The sequence below is a fragment of the Lepidochelys kempii genome, chromosome 12, assembly GCF_965140265.1.
Source record: "Lepidochelys kempii isolate rLepKem1 chromosome 12, rLepKem1.hap2, whole genome shotgun sequence".
Lineage (NCBI taxonomy): Eukaryota > Metazoa > Chordata > Testudines > Cheloniidae > Lepidochelys > Lepidochelys kempii.
The window spans coordinates 24,720,104-24,735,934 of record NC_133267.1 but is presented as its reverse complement, the minus strand read 5'-3'; the positions used below and the strand labels follow the sequence as shown (position 1 = coordinate 24,735,934).

Below are 15,831 nucleotides of genomic sequence, written 5' to 3'. Positions count from 1 at the left end.
AAATCCTAGCGGATCTTAAACATAAAAAAGAAGCTTACAAGAAGTGGAAGGTTGGACATATGACCAGGGAAGAGTATAAAAATATTGCTCGGGCATGTAGGAATGATATCAGGAGGGCCAAATTGCACCTGGAGCTGCAGCTAGCAAGAGATGTCAAGAGTAACAAGAAGGGTTTCTTCAGGTATGTTGGCAACAAGAAGAAAGCCAAGGAAAGTGTGGGCCCCTTACTGAATGAGGGAGGCAACCTAGTGACAGAGGATGTGGAAAAAGCTAATGTACTCAATGCTTTTTTTGCCTCTGTCTTCACTAACAAAGTCAGCTCCTAGACTGCTGCGCTGGGCATCACAAAATGGGGAAGAGATGGCCAGCCCTCTGTGGAGATAGAGGTGGTTAGGGACTATTTAGAAAAGCTGGACGTGCACAAGTCCATGGGGCCAGACGAGTTGCATCCGAGAGTGCTGAAGGAATTGGCGGCTGTGATTGCAGAGCCATTGGCCATTATCTTTGAAAACTCGTGGCGAACCGGGGAAGTCCCAGATGACTGGAAAAAGGCTAATGTAGTGCCAATCTTTAAAAAAGGGAAGAAGGAGGATCCTGGGAACTACAGGCCAGTCAGCCTCACCTCAGTCCCTGGAAAAATCATGGAGCAGGTCCTCAAAGAATCAATCCTGAAGCACTTGCATGAGAGGAAAGTGATCAGGAACAGCCAGCATGGATTCACCAAGGGAAGGTCATGCCTGACTAATCTAATCGCCTTTTATGATGAGATTACTGGTTCTGTGGATGAAGGGAAAGCAGTGGATGTATTGTTTCTTGACTTTAGCAAAGCTTTTGACACGGTCTCCCACAGTATTCTTGTCAGCAAGTTAAGGAAGTATGGGCTGGATGAATGCACTATAAGGTGGGTAGAAAGCTGGCTAGATTGTCGGGCTCAACGGGTAGTGATCAATGGCTCCATGTCTAGTTGGCAGCCGGTATCAAGTGGAGTGCCCCAAGGGTCGGTCCTGGGGCCGGTTTTGTTCAATATCTTCATAAATGATCTGGAGGATGGTGTGGATTGCACTCTCAGCAAATTTGCGGATGATACTAAACTGGGAGGAGTGGTAGATACGCTGGAGGGGAGGGATAGGATACAGAAGGACCTAGACAAATTGGAGGATTGGGCCAAAAGAACTCTGATGAGGTTCAATAAAAATAAGTGCAGAGTCCTGCACTTAGGACGGAAGAATCCCATGCACCGCTACAGACTAGGGACCGAATGGCTAGGCAGCAGTTCTGCGGAAAAGGACCTAGGGGTGACAGTGGACGAGAAGCTGGATATGAGTCAGCAGTGTGCCCTTGTTGCCAAGAAGGCCAATGGCATTTTGGGATGTATAAGTAGGGGCATAGCGAGCAGATCGAGGGACGTGATCGTTCCCCTCTATTCGACATTGGTGAGGCCTCATCTGGAGTACTGTGTCCAGTTTTGGGCCCCACACTACAAGAAGGATGTGGATAAATTGGAGAGAGTCCAGCGAAGGGCAACAAAAATGATTAGGGGTCTAGAACACATGACTTATGAGGAGAGGCTGAGGGAGCTGGGATTGTTTAGTCTGCAGAAGAGAAGAATGAGGGGGGATTTGATAGCTGCTTTCAACTACCTGAAAGGGGGTTCCAAAGAGGATGGCTCTAGACTGTTCTCAATGGTAGCAGATGACAGAATGAGGAGTAATGGTCTCAAGTTGCAGTGGGGGAGGTTTAGATTGGATATTAGGAAAAACTTTTTCACTAAGAGGGTGGTGAAACACTGGAATGCGTTACCTAGGGAGGTGGTAGAATCTCCTTCCTTAGAGGTTTTTAAGGTCAGGCTTGACAAAGCCCTGGTTGGGATGATTTAACTGGGAATTGGTCCTGCTTCGAGCAGGGGGTTGGACAAGATGACCTTCTGGGGTCCCTTCCAACCCTGATATTCTATGATTCTATGATTCTAATGTGAACACAGTTATACTGGTATAAGGTTGTCTTCACAATATAACACATTCCCCTCCCCATACAGGAATAGGTATACCAGGACAAAGCACCTTTATCCTGTTATAATGGGGTTTGTGCTGCTTTAACTTTACCGGTATAGTTAAAGCAGTACAGCGTAGGCAGTGTAGGCAGACTGTCGGGCATCTTTATAGTTGTATAACTGCATCCACAGTACCGGTATAACTGTTTAAGTAAAAATTCACACCCCTTACTGAAGTAATTGCACCAGTACAAAAATGGTGTATACCAGGCCATGCAGCTGGGGAAACTGAGCCAGTGCGGTGTAAAGTTGCTTTGCAAAGGCTACACAGTGAATCATTGGCAGGACCAGGATTAGAACTAGGCACCTATGAACTCCTAATCTCAGGCTCATTCCTCCAGACCCTGCTGCCTACACTTAAACCTGTGACCTAATGGTGAAAGACTCTGTATGTCATTATCAGTCTCTTGAGGTATCCAATCCAACAGCTGATTTTAATTTACAAAAGTGATTGCAAATTGTGGTGGGCTGCCTAAATAAACAAAGAGATCATTATCAAGGTTTCTGTCTTTGCTTTGGGCCTTGCAACAACAAAGTATGCAACCTAGGAAATTGTAGCTTATATATATACAGTAGCTGTTTAAAATAGAAAAAGAGGTATACATCATCCCAGATTTAAAACCTCATATTTAATTACATTCTGTCAGATCCATTTGAGAAAATTCATATTCATAGGGTGAAGGCAAGTGGAATTTAATTCTCTATATACAGTTTAAATATGGCTGTTTATATATGTTTCAGTTGCTTTCAGGAAACTAAAGGATTGACTACTGCATAGCTGTACTTTCTGTAATATTCTTGGATCAAAGTTTAGCATCCATAGAAAAATCAAGCTATTGAAGCTAATTAATTCTGGATGAACATTACTACTATTTCATTACTTTATTTTAACAGTATACACTAAATCTGTTACACCTTGCCAGAGCCATTGCAGCTTTTTTATTATTAATGCCCCTTTGAGTCTCCTGAACAGAAATAGCACATGCTGAACTATGTTAATTTTTCTTCTATTTCGTTCATTATCCCATGCTTTCCAGTTCACTCAATAAAAAGTCTTCTAATTAGTTTATCTGAAATAGATACATGAGTTGACCAGCTAAAGGATTGATGCTATTTGTGTCATCTCATGGATCTTCAATATGTCACAATACATGTTCATTTCCTGGGTCTAGAAACTGATGGCCTAAATCTTACTGTGGATTTTCTAAGATTGAGGCTTCATACAGAGGTTTCTGTAAGACACGGTAGACTGAGGGATTGAACAAAGACTGTCAAATAAATTTTGTTTTGAGAGCTCAGACTGGAGTTGAACAAAGATCTTAGAATAAAAAAAAAAATGCTGTCCTCAGTCAAGGCAAACCCTTTTGTTACAGAAAAGCATATGTTAAATAATTTATTAGTTCAGCTAATCACGTTTTAGTTTTTAGGGCTTATGAAACAAAAAATAATATAAATCACAAAGGTTCATGAAAGCATGCCCACTTGCAGATAATAAATGAGTCATAAGACTACTGCAGGAAGGTCTTTCAAATGATTTCGAAGGTGTCTCAAGGTCTTCTCTACATGTGCATGTAACTCATTAATAGTTACTGAGATTTGTAAGCATAAAAAGGGAAGAACTTATCAATTCAGAAGACCTTAATTTTTAATATCTTATACATACCTAAAAAGGGCTTTTGCACTGAAGAGAAATAAAGAGAATCAGACCACCTATAGCCTGAGTAGATGTGACTAATAAAGTACATAAGCAGTAAACTGAAGTATCACTTAAAAATGTAAAAATTCCACTTGATCAAAACTTTTTAATGCAAGCCCTGGTATAAAGTTTCCTTGCATTGATCATCCAGAGCTCTATTGCTTTATGGTAATTTTTATTGCTAATTAGTAACAGAAATTTGTTGTTTGTTTTTGGTTTGAATTTTCTAAAGCGCTGATGGGAATTAGATGACCAATTCCTGTTGACTTTCAATGGGAATTGAGTGCACCTCGGCCCATTTGAAAATCTTTACTTTGATTTATATAACTGTGTATTTGAAAGTAGTTTTACATAGTATAGATATAGAAGTGAACTGCTTACAAAATATTTTTTTAAATGAGAAAATAAGTGTAGGGCTTTAAATAGTATTTTATTTCAAATTTTACATATTTTTATGTACAGTGTAAAACTAACTCAAACTGTTTTTTTAACTCTGAAAATGTGTGGTTGTCCATTGTAACAAAGTGAACTATTATATAAGAAAATATATTTTACTTTTCAAAGACAAAATACTACAGTATTATTGAATATCTTTAAACATGATTTTTACCAGAAGTCTTAGATGGTAAAACTTGCTTATCCTTTAAAATAAGTGATTTCAGTTCCTGTTTGCTTATTCTGTGCAGATTATGTAGAAGAGCAGTTTACTGGTAGTTGCAGACATATTTATTGCCATTAATTATATTTTAGTCCACTATGAACAATGGTTTGCAGTGTTAGAATCTTCAATTTTTTCATAAGTAAATGTTGAAAAAAAGTTAGCATTCATCTTTATTTTTTAAATTGTTCTCTCTTCTTCAGCAATGGAACCTTTAAAAATAACAACTTGCTTTTGTTTGCAATTTAGAGACAGTTAAATTTGGTTCCTGGACAGAAGGTTCTTTGATGTAAATTGTCTAAGACAGCTCATAATAACATTGCTTGGTGTTTTTCAGGCACAGTAGGGAAGGCACCAACAATACAAGCCAGCCCAAGTCCTGGGGGCTTTGGTGTTCAGGTCTCTGCAAATCAGAAAATGAAGCTGAATGACCCTGGAGGTGGATCTTTCAGGTAAAAACACAAACATACACAAACACACACACACGTTAGAATGGGCTTAACACCAGAGGGCAGTATTTTACAATAATTCCTAGATTTCCCATGCACTTTGATTGGATGGCAATCTGTTTTATTTAGTTCAACTTTTTTTAAAAAAAGGAAAGATGCCAGATTTTTTCCCCCCAAATGCAGATTTTTAAAATATTTAATAAACCTCACAAATCACTTTTGTGAATACAAATTATTTTTTTTAGTAAAGGAAGCTACCTATGTAGAAGAGGTTTTCGTAAGTGTGCAATACAGCTATTTTTATTAATCAGATTTTAACACTCATATGAGATGTACCTTGTTGAGATGATCCTAATTGTGACAGCAGGGCATATACTGTATGTAGATAGGCTTGTGCAGGTCAGCTGCAGGTATGAAGCCTAGGAAAAACTCTGTTCTTTAGAACTGAAGAGAGAAACTTCATTGCCTTATTTGCTGTTGATGTGATTTGTTTGTGTGGCACAACTTGGGGCATTCTCTGAGCACCTGTAGTGGTCAGGAGCTGCAGAAGTTCAGCCCAGTAGTATGGGTTTATTGAGCTGCTTTGCCTGTTGTTTTGAATACCCTTCAAACTTTTATAAATATTATTGTACATTATATGTTTTGAAGATTTTTAATACTTTTAGTGGACAGCTAAAGTTATATTTACTGCTTTTATCTCCCTCCCACCTTCATTTTAATTTTGTTTTATTGATGTAAATGCATTTTAATTTCTTTTAAAATATTTCCCTTTTTTCCTATTTATTTGCTAAAATGGGAAAGTATTCTTAGACTGTCACATTCTTCCTTTAGGATACTTACTTTGATCTGACCTCATCAAACCAGTAATTAATTGACAAGCTTAGGCTTTTACAGGTAGAGTTAAAGAGAATTTGTGGGACGTTGTGAAATATCTCTGCTCTGAGGCATGTCAGCATTGCAACTAATAGTAGTAGTACTTAGTATTAATCTAGAAGCAAAATCATTCAATTTTTTATTTTCCAATGCACTTGCCTCCCACTGAGTATTTAAATGATTTAAAATGTATGTTGGATTCAATTGTACTGTCTTAATAAATATTTTTTGTATTAGTAAGCAACATAGGCATTTATTCTTCGTTAGCATGGCTTTCAATTTTATATACACCATAAGGGACAGCTTTTTTTTTTTTTTTAAACTGGATGTTGTAAATTGTGCCAGGATTGATTCTTTCATTCACTTAGTTTATACGTAGAATATATTAGGTTAGTTGGAATTGTTAATTTTCCCTAGGGGAGAAGCAAATGCTGAAGGCACTGATTGATAAATCAATAAATCTTTAGTGAGTTTGGTAAATAAGCTGTCAAGGGTGTATGTCATTTTTCCTCTAGAGAACAAATTTTAGTCAGAATGAATGTGTTTGTTTTCTTGCATTGTTTTCTCATTCAAAATAGTAAGACGCAATGCTGCATTTAAATAAATCCATAAAATTGCAAGGATTTATTAAACAGTAATAAAGATCGAGTTTTTTCTTGATATCTTAACAAAGAATTCTGTTTGCATACTTGCATTTCAACCCCTAACCTCTCCTGAGGACAAATAGATGTCTGACTATTAAGCCTAAAGGCATAGAGCTGGAAATCTGTATTAATCCTCTGAATGCTGACTAGTTTTCCTCAACATTCCCAGCATGTGTGAAGAATGTGTTTTGTAGCCAGAAGGCAAACTGGCATCTAAGCAGAGCAAAATTTTGAAAAATAGTCGTGTTATGTATAAATTCATTTTACCCTTGGTGCTTTATTATTGCATATTTGTTTCATTATTTCATACTCTTTCTTTAAAATAACTTACTTTAGTTTTTCACTCTCATTTGGTAAAGGGTTGGTCACTAGCAATAGAAATGTGAACTTTATTTTTCTAGACATTTTCTTTTAATCATGTAAACACTAAGTCTATCATATTTTGCTGAACTATTTTTTCCAATATAAGATGTTGTTTTACTGAAGTGAGTGTGAGGGATATATACCTGCGAGGCACATAAGAACTGAGGGTTTCACAAAAGGTAGCTTAGCCTTCAATATTGACAATAATTACTATGGTAAAAGTTAGATTCACAGTGCATTGTGGAGTGATGGTTAGTGCTCTGTAGTTAAGATGGAAGCTAGTTTCCCTTCATAAGCCCAGTTGTCAATCCCCTAACTTCTCCAAAATAAAACCCACATAACTTCATATGTTGTTTTATCTTGGGTAAAAACTCATCCTGGCTAAAATTTGTCAGGGAAAAATGTGAAGTACCCCATTCATGTGTATGGTGGTGTTACCTGTGATGATACCTAAAGATGAATGTTCTTGCCATAGGCGGACTCCCATCTTGTTTGGGGGCCTCTGGGCGCTACTATAATACCAAAAATATAATAATATTTCCCAAGTTGTGCTTTCTACAGTCAGGGAGAAGAGACAAACAGAAGTCTCCTTGAAATCCACGAGGGGCCTCACCATTATGATCTAATCTGCTACGATAATCTGCCAATCCTACAATCTTGGGAAGTATATATAAAATCCTTTGATAGTTGGATTTATAAATTGAGGTGATGAATGGCTAACTGTAATGACAAGTGTTTGGAGATGAAATAGTGACTCCATAGATTTAGATTGCATTTACATTTGCACATTAAGCATGGATTACATTTTTTTGTTTGCATAAGTATAGTGAATAATATAGTGTATCCTCCCCAAATTTACAGCACTTACTCTTTGAGTAAAGAATTAATTTTCTGAAAATCTGATTTTTTCACTTCTTTGTGTATGTTGGGAGGGATAATATTGTTGAATTGAAAGTTAGTGTGTCAGACAGGCTGTTAGTGTTCTTGGATGGTTGAGTATCATCATGGCAGGGTGGGCGTGAATGTATGCCTTAACTTTGTTTTACTGGCTCTTAGGTGTTTGTGGTGTGAAGAAATATTCCTGAGCAATATCAAACCTAAGTTAACCAAGTATTTGATGTGGGAATAAATGTATTAAGAACCTACTTAATACTGATTTCTGTGGCACGCTACTCCTTGCCCCATTGCAACTTGACACGTCTGTTTGTTCATTAACTATGGTTCCTTATCCAGTTTTCAAATCAGATGAATTCATTGTCCATATCCAAGCTATGAATTATGTTGTAAATAATTATTTGAGGGACAGGTCTGAGTGGAAAGAGTAACACTTGATTGGATGGATATATTGTAATTAAATTGGGGCTGTCAATCGCAGTTAACTCACACGATTAATTGCAGTTTTAATTGCACTGTAAAGCAATAGAATACCAATTGAAATTTATTAAATATTTTTGGATCTTTTTCTGCATTTTCAAATATATTGATTTCAGTTACAACACAGGATACAAAGTGTACAGTGCACACTGTATATTACTTTTGATTACAAATATTTGCACTGTAAAAATGATAAACAAAAGAAATACTATTTTTCAATTCACCTCATACAAGTACTGTAGTGCAATCTCTTTATCATGAAAGCGCAACTTACAAATGTAGATTTTTTTTGTTACATAACTGCACTCCGAAACAAAACAATGTAAAACTTTAGCGCCAACAAGTCCACTCAGGCCTACTTCTCATTCAGCCAATCACTAGGAGAATTTAGGGGAGATAATGCTGACCGCTTCTTATTTACAATGTCACCTGAAAGTGAGAACAGGCATTTGCATGGCACTTTTGTAGCTGGCATTGCAAGGTATTTACGTGCCCGCTATGCTAAACATTGATATGCCTCTTCATGCTTTGGCCGCTATTTCAGAGGGCATGCTTCTATGCTGATGATGCTTGTTAAAAAAAAAATGTGTTAATTAAATTTGTGACTGAACTCTTTGGAGGAGAATTGTATGTCTCCTGCTCCATGGTTTTACACGCATTCGACCATATATTTTGTGTTATGGTAGTCTCGAATGACGACCCAGCATATATTTGATTTAACAATACTTTCATTGCAGATTTGACAAAACACAAAGAAGGTTCCAATATCTGATTTCTAAAGATAGCTACAGCACTTGACCCAAGGTTTAAAAATCTGAAGTGCCTTTCAAAATCTGAGAGGGACAAGGTGTGGAGCATGCTTTCAGAAATCTTAAAAGTGCAACACTCTGATGCAGAAACTACAGAACCCAAACCACCAAAAGAGAAAGTCAGCCTTCTGTTGGTGGCATCTGACTCAGATGATGAAAATGAACATGCGTCGGTCTGCACTGCTTTGGATAGTTATCGAGCAGAATCTGTCATCAACATGGACGCATGCCCTCTGGAATGGTGGTTGAAACATGAAGGGACATATGAATCTTTAGCACATCTGGCACATAAATATCTTGCAACGCCAGCAACAACAGTGCCATGCGAACGCCTGTTCTCACTTTCAGGTGACATTGTAAACAAGAAGCGGGCAGCATGATCTCCTGCAAATGTAAAATTAAAACTTGTTTGTCTCAGTGATTGGCTGAGCAAGAAGTAGGACTGAGTGGACTTGTAGGCCTTAAAGTTTTACATTTTTTTATTTTTGAATGCAGTTATTTTTTGTGCATAATTCTGCAATTGTAAGTTGCACTTTCAGATAAAGAGATTGGACTACAATATTGGTATTAGGTGAATTGAAAAATACTATTTCTTTTGTTTTTTACAGTGCAAATATTTGTAATCAAAACTAAATATAAAGTGAGCACTGTACACTTTGTATTCTGTGTTGTAATTGAAACCAATATATTTGAAAATGTAGAAAACATCCAAAAATGTTTAAATAAATGGTATCTGTTATTGTTTAACAGCACGATTAATTTTTTTTGAGTTAATCGCTTGAATTAACTGCAATTTAGCAACAACCCTAATCTCTACAAAATGCTCTTCACCGTTTCAGACATTTTGAGATGTCGGTATTTTAATGCCCTGGTTTTTTCCTTTATGTAAAATAATTTAAAGCAGGATTATGGTAACTTTACTCACAATGGGTACCTTACTCCACAAATAGTTCCACTGAGTACAACAGGACTAATTGAGGAGTAAGGTTCTCCAAGAAGTGTGTAAAGTAACCATAAATCTGGCCATTAATGTTTTTGCCCAAACTTTTTTTGGCTTCTATTCTCAATTTTTAGATAACTTTGGTAGTTTTGTCTGTTTCAAACATGAAGTGATTACTAGGATAGGTGTTAACATTTCATGGCAGAATTTGGAAAACTTTGCTGAGTCTTCTCCAAAACCATCTAATCTAGTTTAAAACAAGTTCAGTGCATCCTGTTTTTCTGTAAATTAAATCTTTAAACTTGAATCTTGAAAACTTGAAATCATTCTGGTTGCTGTGCAGATTACAAAGGAATTTACTCTTGCTGAAGTAGAATGAGTTTATTTCAGCTAATATTCAGCTTTGCACTAATATAATTTAATCTGATTTAAAATTATAGGGCAACGATTAAAAAATCTTATTTGCTGATGTTGATCATGGTCACACATTAGCCTTTTAGGAGAATTTTAACTTCCTGTTTTTTCACAGACCATATAAAACAGTTATTTTACAATCTTTGGAACTGCACAAAAGTACGTGGTAGTAGATTTTTTTTGTTTTTTAGCTCTCCATTCTGTTTTCCGATTTACTCCTTTTCCCATCTACCTCACATATGTTTACTAATAAAAAAAGGAATGTTAGGGGACTTGGACTGGGACTGTAATAGAGTGATCAGTGATCCAGCCTCAAGTGAAGTGTGACTAAAAGCCATCATCTGGCTGATCTCATTCATTATAGAAGACAGACCTGCCAGTTTTAAAACAAAGAAACTGCTGTGACTGGCTATAGGGAACACTGCCAGTGTAGATTTGTTTTGTTTGAGATGGGGTAGATAGGTTGAGCGGTTATCTAGGTTCACCTTCCTTTTCCAAAGGCCCCATATTGTTCTGAGCTGTTTTTCAGAGGTGGCTGTTTGTAACCTCTGAACCTCATCAACACCACTCCTGGTTCTGCCAGAGTAATGGAAGGAGGCACTTGTGGAACCTATGCCTATAAAGTGAGAATACAAATCCCCTGAAAGTCTGTGCTCACTTTTAATGTTGGAGGCCAACACCTGTGGTGTACTGCCATTGGTCCATGAACCTTTAAAATAAAAAGGTCAGTGTTAATAGTTGCACGTTCACAAGCGGACTTCATCAAAAGCTAGTTTATGTTTATATGGAAGCGCCAAAGACAGAACGTCTGAATCCTTCCCCAACTGAAAGCATTCGCCTCCAACATTGTCACAAAGCCTTTAATATGTAAAATAATATGGAGGGAAAATATCTGTAAAAACAAAGCTCTGTTTACTCTCTTTAATTTCAGATTTTAGAAATAAAAGATCAATTTTATAATTGAAATAAGACACTCAAAATTGAGTGACATGGTGTCATATTGGCATAGCCAAGTGATTGAATCAATCTCCTAGGACCTTTCAATATTCTGCTATGATGTGCAAAGCGTCTTGTCCTGTTCAGACATTAAAAATGGACACTGTCAATGATTTAGACTCAAAATTGTACATTGCTTAAAACTTCTGACGTAGGGCTTCCAGATTCTTTGCTTTTCCAAAGGGATCTTTCAAGCTAGATAAATGTACAATTTATTTCACATTCCAAAATAGAAAGTTGTAAATATGTGTGGTAACTCCAGTTCTAATATCAATATTTTAGTACTGTCTCCAAAATAGATGTATAACTCACTGGCAAAGTATGCGGTATGTCCACCACTACAAGTTGGTGCACGTGGAGAGTAACAGTACAGCCTACTCCCACCATCATATACTCCACACAGTTCCAGTGGAATAGGTGTGTGCAGTGCATCTGAAGGTTTGGGTTCAAATTGTGCTGACAAGTATGAGACAAAAAGTGTATGTGATCATGTATTTAAAGACTGTATCATAATGCACAAGGAGGCTGGCTACATGACACTGGTTCTCCTTTCTGTTTCCACATAAGCATTAAAATTACATTAAGACAACTACATATATATTACTTTCCTTCTTAATTTCATTTTTTCATGTAAGCAATGCTATTGTTTCCTACATGCTAATGCCCTGTGTTTCCTACATGAATGGAGGAAAGGTGGTTTGTGTGATTGCATATGGGAGGAAAAATGGTCCATTAGACCATCTATCTGTTAAGATGTAGACAACATTATGAGATAGAGGGGAAAAAACAGTCCTGCACTGATAAATAATACACACAACATTGTGAGGCTGCTTCCAATACCCTAAGAACTGTACAATACAACCAAAATGGGAATCATAAGCTACTTTGCTATGTTGTACCTTTAGAGGACAATGTGATGTGCAAAGGAACCTAATGGGGAATAGACAGTAACTATCAATCTAACCTACCACTGGATGGCATCTTTGTTCCACAGAATTATTACTGAAAACCCATTGATCTGGAGTGAAAAGCTAACTTTTATGGGAAACGTTTGAGAAACAATGTTTGCTAGTTTTTTGTCATATTTCTCCTTACAGTATCCAAAACCACTTTACCCCCATTCTATAATTCTTCAAAATAAAAAAAAAGGGGGAGTTTGACAGACTGCCATTAGAATAGAAGATTCAAATCACCAATTATTATTACAGTTTTCTTTTTCTACCTTTCCTGTAATATTTTATTCTCTGCACAACTATTGATAAATAACTAGCAAGTGAGATGCAAGAAAATTACTCTATCCAAGGGTTCTCCTGATGAACTAAACTATTAGTGCTGTTGAAATGCTCTGGATAATATCATTGGAACCCCTCCAGAAAAAAATAGTTTATTGCCGCTAATTGCAGCCTATTTTATGTTGTTTTTAATGGACGGACTCTAATCTTTTATTGTGAATTTGTTTACTTTTAAAAAAATACTAGGTGGCAAAAGTATCGTGCAGAAGAAGGGGAAAGAGTTGAGTGCATCTCTAGCAGATAAATATTAATATAAAGGATAAACTTCTTTATGTAAACTTAGCATTCTACTTTTTTGATGTTTACCCATCATCCCTTCAACTTGGCAGAGAGGGCTTAAGGCGGTGAATGTTTTCATCAGTACAGTGACTCTTACTGCTCTACAGTAGAAAGAGCAATAAGAATTTATTTTTAAATTGGTGTGGTAGGACCACATAGTTTTCACAAACAGGAAATAATGACTCTTCCCTCTTTTTTTTTTTTAGCTTTACAATAACTGTATCTAAGGAGCTTATTTTTTATTTTTTTGGGGGCAGGCAGGCAGATCACCATAATAATTAGTAAAGAAAAAACAGTTGGGCATTGAAATAGTGAGGAGTAATACTGTACTTTTTAGGGTCTGTGATGTGGCTGTAAAATAATTGTCTCATGTTCATGATTCAAATTGACTGATACCCCTGGTTTGTCCAAATGTCTGTATGAGTTCCCTTTGTGCATATTTACATAATTGTCAAATGTTAGTGCAAGAAGTAATCTGTTATGGTAATGATCCCTTTGCATAATATATATAGTTGTACTTTTTAAATTTGTACTGCAAATGAGGTTATCTTTTTTTCCCAACTATTTATATTGATGATTTGGGTTTATAATTTTCTCAGGTATCACAGGCATAGACAATAATGCTGGCACTGTACATAAATTTCCAGTTACATTGCCATTTTAAAGCCAATGTTACTATTAGACTGTGGTTTTGGGGTATAAACCTCCTAAGTTCTCTACACTTTACTCAAATAGTGTACGGAGATTTCTTTTTGTGCTGTTGCCCTTCACTCACTTTCCTCAAATCCTGATCAGCGCCATCTCACAAAAAGATTCCACATCCACAATCTTATCCTTTCCAAGGGAAAAAAAAAAATCTTGTCCTTTGCCTACACTATTTTCACCAGCGGCAATAGATTAATAAGGTTGATAAGATATGGAGCACTCCAGTGGGCTTCATTTTAGCAGCAGAAATCACAACCTTTCTTCAGGGCCATGGATGATTTTGCTGTATGGCCAGCAGGGTGGTAGATCCCCTTGATCTATGTGCTCTGGTGTCAGCCCCCACCTATGCACATCTTACTTCATTATCACCCTGCTTTTGCACAGGGGCATCAAGCCAAGTGGAGTCACATACACTCAGAAGGCAATTCTATTGTATGTGTTGCTGTCATATGACCTGCCGTTATATGCAGTTCAGTGATACAAATGTAGTCTGATGGTGGATGCCTGACCAAAGACTGAACTGCAGTCCAGTGGCAAAGAAATGAGCTGCTAGTTTCAGTTCATTTCTCGGTGGGAAAGTGTGCACATCAATCCTCTTACCCCTTATATTTGACTGTTTCAGAAGAGAAGACAAAGATCAAGTGTGAATGGTAAGGTGTGTCCACCAGAGCAGGATTAAAGAACACTGACAGAGCATAGAGTTTGTGAAACATTGCTGTTACTGATGCCATATCTATTTTGCGGGTAAATGGGATTTTTTCAATCATTAGGGTATCTTGTACCTTTCATGAGCACTAAGTTCAATAGAAAAACATGGAAGTAAAAGATTTTTTTTTAAATGAATTACTTTATGAGGTTTATTTGACTGTATTATTGAGACTGGTATCTTTAGACTTCTTCACTTGCAAAATTCACATGTAGGTTTTACTTTTTTCCTGTAAATTTTAAAACTTCTGGCTTTTTTGAGTTTTGCTGTTACAGTATCATCAAAAACTACCATACAGAAAGAATGTTAATCAGGGGCTGTATATTAGGACTCAGATTATGTAAAACATCTGATTTTTACTTATAATTAAAGCACAGTAAGGTAAATAGTTCAGGCTTACAGTTGTGAGGCAGGTGGCAAGGAGGAACACAGATAGAACACGAAAGAAAGAAGAAATGAGCATTCCCAAAAGTTAATGGGAAAGGGGTGTTTCTTACGATTATGTTTTGTCTTGAAAATTCTGCCAATTATTGACTGATAAATGTTAAAGCTATGGTAATCGTACAAAATAGCATTTGTAGAGGGCAATAGTAAAACAATTCATTGCACAGTTTACTTTGGTGTAAATTTCAGTACATAACTAATCAAGAGGCACAAAGAACATTTCAGTCTCTGACTTACCTTTTTATATAAATGTAATGTTCCTTATCTATTTATACATATATTTTTTCGATCCTTGCAGTTGTTTTCACTATCCAGTTTAAAAATTCCAGTTGTCTGAATAGAGAGAGTCAATATCAGGGTTTTTAAATCATCACCAGCAAATTTTTTTTTGGCTTCTTAAGGTTCAAGAGCAAAATTTGTTTGCCTGTATGTCATACTATAAACTTTGTGGGAAATGGGGAATACTTTCTCTATTTTTCTGTTAAAATGAATGTTTAATTGAGGTGAAACTGCCTCTCAGAGACCAAATGCTGGAATCACAGGCTGAAAATGCTAAAGGTACTTGTAGCTCTCCACATTTTTCTGCGCAGATGTGTATACCATGGGTCCTGGTGGAAGTGAATGTGATGACATGGGCTGTATGTCCATGTAGACGTTGCCATAATATAAATTTTGCTCGCAAGATGCTTGCAAAATCCCATGTTTATCATAATCATCTGGGAACACACTGATAATGGTGTCAGCTTTTATTGTGTTTGCATTTTGCTTGTTAGAGACTCCATGGGCTTGTTCTACGTATACAGAGTGTTCCACGGAGTGTAAATACAATAGTTCAGAGCCATTTCTGTAAGAATGACACTAGGTCTTTTTCTTCCTTACTGCATTCTGGATTCTTATTAGGTGTTCATGTATGGCATCTTTGTAAGTTAGTGCTTTGTTTTCATTCACTACACAACCAAGTAAGCTTAAACAGCTTTGTAATATGGTCAGCACCTGTGTTTTAACTCTAATCAGAGATTTGGGCCTCCAGCCTATTTGTTCTAGCTTCGCTTACTCTCCATACCAATTTATCTAACTATGTGTTCATGTTTGTGATTATCTTCACATGGTCCAATATTCAGCTAAGCTCATACGACTTT

At 36.7% G+C, this 15,831-nt stretch overlaps 1 protein-coding gene across 10 annotated transcripts in view; it reads left to right on the top strand.

The window, feature by feature from the left end:
- Positions 1-15,831, top strand: part of LOC140896301 (transcription initiation factor TFIID subunit 4-like) — a 200,623-nt gene that overhangs the window by 42,660 nt on the left and 142,132 nt on the right. For 9 of the 10 annotated variants that reach the window (XM_073307901.1, XM_073307900.1, XM_073307896.1 and 6 more), the window contains one exon: positions 4,742-4,856. In XM_073307901.1, coding sequence (XP_073164002.1) covers positions 4,742-4,856 — 115 coding nt within the window. Of the gene's footprint in view, positions 1-4,741; positions 4,857-7,294; positions 8,227-15,831 lie in introns of those variants that run through there. The other variant, XM_073307905.1, reaches the window with a different exon arrangement.